General features: G+C 34.4%; 1 protein-coding gene and 1 pseudogene across 2 annotated transcripts in view; one reads left to right on the forward strand and one right to left on the reverse strand.

Annotated features, from left to right (window-relative positions):
* Positions 1-9296, forward strand: part of LOC102889718 (protoheme IX farnesyltransferase, mitochondrial) — a 119342-nt gene that overhangs the window by 30151 nt on the left and 79895 nt on the right. For both annotated transcript variants that reach the window (XM_025044350.1, XM_025044351.1), the window contains exon 4: positions 1611-1735. In XM_025044350.1, the coding sequence (XP_024900118.1) occupies positions 1611-1735 (125 nt within the window). The remainder of the gene's footprint in view (positions 1-1610; positions 1736-9296) is intronic.
* LOC112477088 lies at positions 670-787 on the reverse strand (annotated as a pseudogene).

Genomic DNA, 9296 nt, shown 5'->3' on the forward strand with positions numbered 1-9296 from the left:
AAGAGTTTGCATTTTATTCCAGGTATAGTATCAAGAGATTTTTAAGCAAAGTGATATGATCTGTGTATACTTTTAAAATGTCATTTCAGGAGAGGAGCAAGGTGAAAGCAAGAACACCAGTTAGGAACGAGTCCCCTGCAATTATCTAGGCAAGATAATAGCTTGGACTAGATAACATGTTTCTCAACTGCAGCACTATTGACATTTTGGGTCAGAAAAGTCTTTGTTTTGGGAGGCTGTCCTATGTACCATAGGATGTTTAGAAGCATCCCTGGCTTCTACCCACTAGAGGACAGCAGTATCCACCTCCTCCAGTTGTGACAACCAGTGTGTCTTCAGGCATTGCCAGATGTCTCCTGATGGCAGAACCATCCCTGATTGTGAACCATTGGACTAGTCTGTGGCAACAAAGATAATTTAAAATGCATTGTGGAGGAAAGACAGACAGTACATTGCAATAGATGGGATGTAGAGAAGGGTAAGAAAGGAGACACTCAAAAATGCTTCCTAGATGTTTGGTTTGAAAATCTAGGCAGAAGTCATGATACTTTAGACTCTTGACATTGGTCTTTCTTGCCCCTATGCCTGTTCTTGGAATTACCCAGCCACCTGTAATGTTGCCCACCCTGCTATTCTTTTTTTTCCTTATTTTATTTTTTATTTTTTTACGCCTAACGGCACCTGGTCTTCTTAAGTGGTCTCCCATTCAACTACTAACCAGGCCTGACCCTGCTTGACTTCCGAGATTAGACGGGATCGGGCTTGTTCAGGGTGGCATGGCCATAGACTCCCACCCCACTATTCTCCTCCTTTCCTACATCCCCTCCTGAAAGTCCAACTTAAATGCCATCTTTTTGAAGGCTTCCCTGATGAGCCCACTAATGGTGATCATTTTTTCAATTTTATAGCCATGTATCAGTACCACTCTTAGACGCTTTCTGGCCTGTCAGCTTCTATAGAGCCCTCAGGAAAGAAGTACCAGGGCCTAAAGAAAAGGAGCAGTCATAGTGGATGCTTGATTTGCATAGTGTTGCTTCTGCACCTTGCCTCTTCTTTTTGTTCCTGTTGATGGCTGTAGGATTATCGTCTCCCTCTAGTCATCCTCTAATCATCTTCTTGCCCTTGGGACCATCTTCCTTTATGGAGAATCCCTCTACTCAGGTTGCTTGGAGCTTGCCATAGAATTAGGACCCTTATTATTTACTACCTTGTGTTTTATAGTTATTAATGTATGTCTTTCATCTCCCTGTCAAATTTCCTGAGAGCAAGAATGAGACCTTATATACCTTTATTCCATATAATGCATAATACCCAGCATAGTGCCGATTGTGAAGTAGGTATTCAATAAATGTTTATTGAATGAATAAGTGAATGATTGAATCTGAAAGAACTATCTTTTCTTTTTCTCTTGAGTATAATGGAATTAAAGGAAAATGAGCATTTTTCTATAATGAACATAAATTTTAAAAAAAATTTTTAATGAAAGATTAGCCTGTAGTTTGTGTTATTAATATAATCAGCTGGTTTATATGGAAGATGGGTTGTTTTTGGCATTTACAGTCCGGAATCTGTGTTGGTAACAAGACATCTGCTTTGTTTCTGTATTGCAGCTCTAGTTGTCAGTACTACTTCAGCTGGATTTGCATTGGCTCCAGGGTCTTTTGACTGGTCCTGTTTCCTGCTTACTTTTGCTGGAACAGGCCTTGCATCCTGTGCTGCCAACTCCATCAATCAGGTCAGTTTGTCACCTTTCAGCTAGATTATGGCATTACTTTTTCCTAGATTGTATATGATCACATTTTAAAAAAACCTTTCAAAATCATATATATACACGAAGAAGTGCTGTGAATTTGTAACACCCTATATGTTATAGAGGTCTCTGGGTTACATAACCGATTTGTCTTTTCTTGCGAGGTGAATAGTTTTCAAATATGTTCAGGTGAAAGAGCAATAGTGTATCTGCTTCAGATGACCAGGACATCTTCAGTTTGGAAGTATTTTAGAGCTGTCAGATTTTCTACTCTTACTCATTTCAGATACATTCCCCTGAGCTTATTATTATGTGCTCTTCTTTGGTCAGATTTCTTTGCATTTCAGATCTCTGCTATACAACAGATCTCTGCTATACAAAATATTTTAAACAAATATATCTAGCTTTAAAAAAATTAGTAATTCACTATTTAGTAAACTTGGTATATGGAATCGGAATATATCAAAAAACTAATTGGTATATTATTTTTAATACATCTTTTCTTCCCTATTATTTTAAACATCAAAATAATTCTCTAAAATAGTTTTTTTCCCCTGCCTGGTCATTGTGGTGTGCCCCAACGTTGTGGCTTTTTCATAAGATACTATAGTGAAAAAGTCTTGGCTAAAACTTAGGGAAAGTTGTTTATATCACCAGAACACCCAAGAGGAATTGGCATAGTTTTAAAACAGGAATTCAAGTTACCAGCAGAAAAACAGCTTGGCTGAGTTGGTGTATCAGTTGGTAGTCCACAAAATACGGGAATTTTAGTTTGATAATACCTGAAGTCACTGTACTTTTTACAATGTATTACCAGCTACTTGGAGAAGTATCAATCTATTTCAAATAAGGTTTATTTTTTGTTATTATTTTTAATGTCAAAAGTCTTTTAGTGAGGTTCAAATAACCCTCCTTCTTTACCAAAAGTATTATCCACTCCTATAACCCACGACGCCATCTCTTCCAAGTTGCTCCTTCCTTTTGCTACCCTCCCACATTTCTTGGCTAAGAGAATAATTTTGGTTTCACAATGAACATGTTTTTAATGAAAATTTGAATGAAAAGCAATATAAGCAAAATAGATTCAGATGGCTATTTTGGGTCTATTTTTCAAAAAAAAAAAAAAAATTTAAAATTATTACCTTTACTTAGTTACAAATTTAGGTCATAAGATTCAGCCAGGAATTCATTCTAATTTTCAGGCTCTTTTTAAATTGAAGAGTTGTATTTACCCTTGAGTACTAACTGCTGTCTCCTATTTAAATTATATCTATTTAAATAAAAAATTTAAAATAAAAGTGGAGGGGTTCTAAAAAAACAAAACAATAACGGCAACAAACTTATAAGCATGAAATGGTTCAGCATAAATCCCAAAATATTACAAAACGTAATACAGAGCCACCTTGAGTTTAAGCTTCTACCCCCTACCCTCACCCCCTGCCCTAAAAATGGTGGTTCAAGAATTTATCATGGAGAAAAAAACATGTCAGTTGTAGCATGACGGTATCTGGAGGGGAAAAAAATGGAATAATTTACATTTAGACAGAAATTTGCGGAAACTGAGCATAGACCAAGGTTTTAGAAACTTTAAAAGGACTGTGAGTTTAGATGGCCATTTTATTTTGTAGTCTGTAGGAAGCTTATTTACTATAGGGAGTGAATTAGGATCTATTGATTTTAAAACTACTCCTGGAGGAAGCCACAGACTACATGATGGGATTCTTTCTAGTACTGACAAATTTCAACGTCTGCCTCTTCTGTTAATAATTCCTGCTCGGGTTGGTTTTCCATCCCTGTTCTGCATCTCAGTTACACGCTTCCCCTGTTCTTCCTTTAGAATGCTTTCATATTCCTCCTCCACACGTCACTCATCCCCCACAGGCCTCTTCAGTGGTGGGAGTGACCCTTAGTTGCTGCTTCTTGGACACATGAATAATTGCTTCACCTTCTCATATTCATCATATTGCTTCCTTCTACTTGTCTGGGGCTTTTAATTTCATTTGGAAGCATCACAGTGCTTTAAAAATCTTAATGACTCTCATCATTGTACAATTCCATTGTTGTTATGATATTGATCAGCTTCCCAAATTATAATGTTTTATAAATAACATGTTGGAAATATTTTAGTTCTAATGTTGGAATGCAGTCACATAGAATTAAATTAATTCGATGCTATTTTCATTAGTGCTTTTAATTAGTATAAGCAGAACAAAGAGCACTAGGCAACAAGGGTTTAACTGAGTTTTTGAATAGTAGATAAAGAAATAGTCCGGGTGAAAAGGAAGAGCTTACTGCTTTTTTTAAAGAGCTGGTGTTCAACTTAAAAGAATTGTATAGGTGGTTGGTATGTTTAAAAGTTCTTTGGCTTCTAATAGAGCTCTGTGGGAAAAAATTTTCCTACTGTCCATGTTTATAAAAGGATTCAAATAACAGTTCATGTTTTTTTAATACTTTCTTTTAGCTGTTATTAATTTAGTTCTGAGTGGTTCTTCTTTTTACCCTACTTCTATGATCTCTCTGTGAAAGTATGAAAAATAAAGCTTTGGAAAACTATTCTTACATTTGTTTTAAGGGGAGAAAATGAAATTCAGCTTCTGATTTATGAAGTAGTGACTAGTGCATAAAGAGATGTATATAAGAAACCAGTAACATTAAAATGTAGAAAGGAATTACATATATGTTTTGTAAAATATACACACGCTTCATTTGAAATCAGTGTGGCTTTAAAGCTGGTATGCCTTCAGAAGATGAAAGCAATCTACGAAATGTTTTTAATTTAGCAACTGAAAGATAAAATATTATAGATGGTTTTAACTGATCAGATCTTGAGAAATAAGTAACTAAAAGTGAAAAGCTGAATAGATTTAAGTAGAATGAATTAAGAAATTGAAAAAGATAAGAATTATCATAATTATTTTAAGTATTTAAAATAATAGATGCTATAATAAGCTGTATTGGGGAATTATTTTACTCATGTTACATATATATGAATTTTTTAATAGAGGTTAAGAGTATATGTTGATAAATACATTTCTACGGGATAAATTTTAATGGTGACATACTATTCCATTTTATGGATGTGCCCACAACTTTCTTAACCAATTCTCTATTTGTATAACTTTTTGCTTCTACTAGTGACATTGCACCAATCTCTAATTATTTTTAAAAGACAAAATACTGGAAGTGAAATTCCTGAGAGGAAGGCTACCAAACAAAGTGTATATGAAGCTGGTTTAACTTTGGAATGTATGATCTTAACAAAATAATTAATTTCTAACATTCATACAGTGCTTTAGAGTTTATAAAACATATTTACATAAATTATTTAAACCTTATGGCCATGTGAAGTAGATGGCATTTCTATTTCTATTATTTGTAACATTTAGTTTTGCTGTTGAATTATTCTTTTTGAAAGCAACATTTAAAAAATTTATTATGCAAATAATTTTTTCATTGCATATCAGTGAGTAAATATAGATAAGCAAAATAACAATAACAACTTTTATTTTATTTTTCCCTATGCCAGATACTGTTGTTGTGTGTTAGAGAACAAAATTCCTTGTCCTCGTAGCACTTGTATTCCACCACCCAACGATCCACTTTTTAACATTTTGATTTATATTATTATAGACTTTTTTTGCACATACATATGCATCTTTACATATATATTAACTTCTCACATAAATGATTTATATAATATATAGTCGTATTTTTTTCATATACGTAGTATATCATGAACATCCTTCTATGTCAGTATTTACTCTAACATGATTTTTAAGAGTTGTTTATAGATTTACCATGATTTGTTTAATCAATTTCTCCTTATTTGACATCTTAGAGATTTCCAGTCTTTTGCTCAAAATAACCAATGCTAAGCTGAAATTCCTGTGGCTAAATCGATGAACATTTCCTTAACTATTTCTTTCAATAGATTCCCAAAATTGTGTGGTTGTGTTAAAAGATGTGTAGTTTTCAAATAAAAAATTGTAATTATAAAGATATGATGTTTTTCTTCTCAGAAGGCCTTTTATTTGTTTGTTTGTTTGTTTGTTTTCAAATCAACTTATACTTCCATTTGGCAGTATATGAAACTCATCACCAACATTGTGTATTTGAAAATCTACACCAGGTTTATAGGAGACATTAGATATGTCCTTTTCAATCAAGTTGTTTTGATTACTGAGGAGGTAATTTTTTTGTTTGGGGGAATTTTTTAATGTTTATTGGTCATTTGTGTTTGGCAGTAAATTTTGTCCATTTTGCTATTGAGTGTTTGCCTTTGTCCAGAGTTCTTGTTGTATATAGATTGGATTATTACCTCTTTGTAATGTAAGGTTTGAATATTTTCGGCAGTTTGGGGAGTGGGGGAGGTTGAAGTGCAGATGTTTCATATGTTTAAGCAGCCAAACCTTTTAATTTTTAATACAGATTTTCTCTACCTCCACACTCCTTAACAGTTTGGGCTGAGTAACTTTGTTGTGGGAGGCAATCTTGTGCATTGTGGGGTTTTTCCCAGCATCCCTTCTCTTTACCCACTGGATACTATTAGCAACCCTCCCCCTAAATTGTGACAAGTGAAAAGGTCTTCAGACATGCCAAGTGTTCCCTGGGGACCAACATCATCCCAGGTTGAGAACCACTGATGTAATAATTTTTACTTTTGATTTCACTCTGAGAACTCTACCCAAGATCTTGGCTACTATTTCTACCTCAGGCAATCTCTAGCTTACATTTTTTTCAGCGTAACTACCCATTGATAGCTGGAGTGATCATATGTCCTGGTATAATTATTAATGTAATGCCCCTTTTTATTCTCAAGTGTTCAAATTTGGACAAGAAATTATATGGTCACTTTATTCACAGCCCACGTATACATTCAATGTTTCACTGTAAAAGAGATGTGGTAAAAGTATCTTTGTGTCAGATGTTTGGATTTGGGCTCTGACTTTTCCATTCACAAGTGTACTGATTGAACAAGTATGGGTTTCCTCACTGCAGCCCAGGTAACTTAGCTTGCCTCATTTTTACCGTCTCTGTAGCTACATGTAGGATCTACTGTCTTCTCTAATTGTGGTGTTGGGTGCCTGTGCACGCACACATAGAAATATGACCTTAAAGAACATTTTCATCCATTATTATTCTGCTATCAGTACATTGTTCAAGAATGTTGATGAGGGTATCTTTAATTTTCACAATATCTTTGGCAGATAGTCTTCTGATTACTACAGTTGTCACTGATTTCCAAGGCAGCTGGCTCTACAGGTGGGCAGCCTGATGATTAGAAATGTCTTCCTCTTGTTGAGCCAAAGTCTGCCTCCTTATAACTCCAACCTGTTGGTCATAGTTCTGCTCTCTCACAAAGCTCAGTGTTCCCGCTTCTATTTGACAGTACTTCCAATGTATCACTTTCTAGTTATGGTTAATAGGCACTTGTTGGTATTGCAATATAATTATTCACTGGTATTTTTTTCCCTAGAGAACTCTTAACTCTTGAGACCAATAATTATGACTGACTTACTTACTTGCTTATCCATAAGCCTATAGCAGGCCGGTAGAGTGAAATTTTAAAGGTAGTTAGGTTGGGAATAAAGGAGTATGTGTGGGGGGAAACAGGGAAAGTAACAAGAAGTGTTAATAATAATAATAATTGCAGCTAACACTATTTCACACTTCTGTGTGCCAAGTAATGTTCCAAGCATTTCACATATATTAGCCCATTTGCTTAAGTCTAGGTTCATGGGATTTCAAAAATGACTTTTTTGAAAGATCAAATAAATGATCAATGAGTTTATAATAGACTTATCTCTAAGAAGAGCCATTGATGTTCCTAGAGATTTTATTTTGGAGAAAATTATAAGAGAGGCACAAAACATAAGTAGAATTTCAGATCTGAGAGGCAGGTTATTATTAGAAAAGTAAAGCTGATAAGGGTATGTTATCTTTAGAATCTAGTGTAACTGTGAATGTCGAAGAATTTTTATGAAAGGAAATAAGAGATCAAGAGGTGCATATAAAATAAGGTCAAGAAGAGACATGTTTTTTATTTGATACTGACAATACTTGAGAGACTTTTCATGGCTGAAATAAGGTAAAAAAGAAGGGCGTTGGATAAAGAGAGCTGAATTATAGAGTGGGTAGGGCAAAGAAAATTCATAGCCTTTTAAACTCTGAAAGGAGAAATAGATAAAGATTTTTCTGTTTTTCCAGTGAGTATGAGATTAATATCTAATGCATCTTTCTCCATTTTCCCTTTCTCTGATGTTTCTTTTGTTTTGACTATGCAGTCTGCCTTGAGCAATAAGAATTGACTTTCATCTTCCATGTTGAACAAAAGTGGTTATTAAACTTGGTGTTGTATTCTAGAAGAATAAGACTGATGTTAGCAAAAACCAGTGGTGTGATTTATTGAACATCATATGAGTAAGAAAAATCAATATGAGAAATACATTTTTCTTCTGAGTGTTGTGATTTGTTTGACTTTGATGTTTTAACTGGTGGGCAACTGGCACTCATTCAGCGGCCTCTGCAGTCCATAACTTGTGGCTTATTCAGATGATTCAGATTAGCTACTGCGCTAGATCAAGTTTACATAGAGAGTCTTCAAATAGCATGTAGGAAAGAGTCTCCAACTAAATATGTTTTTTATAATAGGAAAATGATGAGCATTACTGAACGTCAAAAAGAAAACACATTTTAAATGCAGAGTCTCTTTACTGAATTTATATAACCGTAAATAGTTTCTAAATTGCATTTGATTCCACTTCCAGAATGATCCGTCTAAGCAGAATGAGTTTGGCATTGGTATTCATCAGCAAAATAACTCTAGGTAAAGTTTTGCCAGCAAATGCAGAGATGATGATAATTTGAACATGTATTTGTAGATAGTATTTTATCATTTACGTGCACATTAACTGGCCATTATTTTGTTTACATCTTATGATAATTCTGTTAGGTGGCATTATTCCAGTGTTGTAGAAGAATAAAATGAAGCTTAGTGATGTCACTCATCACACATATGAAAATGGCCAAGTTGGAAGCAGAACCTGCGGGCTCCCACTTCACTTCTTTTTCCTCCCAACTGAAATGTCCAAGTCCAGTCATTATCTTGGAATAGGACTATTCCCTCCCATTAATATGAATCTTTCTACACCAGGTTAACTGCTGACATCCTTGCTACTAAGTACTAAGGTTAAAGTACTAGAGTGGGCATGGTAATGTATGTATCTCTAATGAAACTGAGAGGAGTTAATGCACTTATGCCCTCAACAAACTAATTAATAACAATTAATGCTAGTTATTATTATTGTTATTGATATAAAAGTTTGGGCTGGTTGAAGCCCATATCTTCTATGCCTTCAAAATCTGATTTTCTTCTAGTTTTCCCCAGTTAGGGTCTTAATACAGAGATTGGGGAGGGAAAATGTGTTTATTTTCCTTGAGTTTTACTTACAAACTATAATATATGGGTATTTATGAATTAATGTACACATATTTATTTCAGGTGTGTATATAACTGTGAATTCTTCATATTTGAATATATGATGAT

The sequence above is a fragment of the Pteropus alecto genome, unplaced genomic scaffold, assembly GCF_000325575.1.
Source record: "Pteropus alecto unplaced genomic scaffold, ASM32557v1 scaffold52, whole genome shotgun sequence".
In the NCBI taxonomy this organism is placed as follows: Eukaryota; Metazoa; Chordata; class Mammalia; order Chiroptera; family Pteropodidae; genus Pteropus; species Pteropus alecto.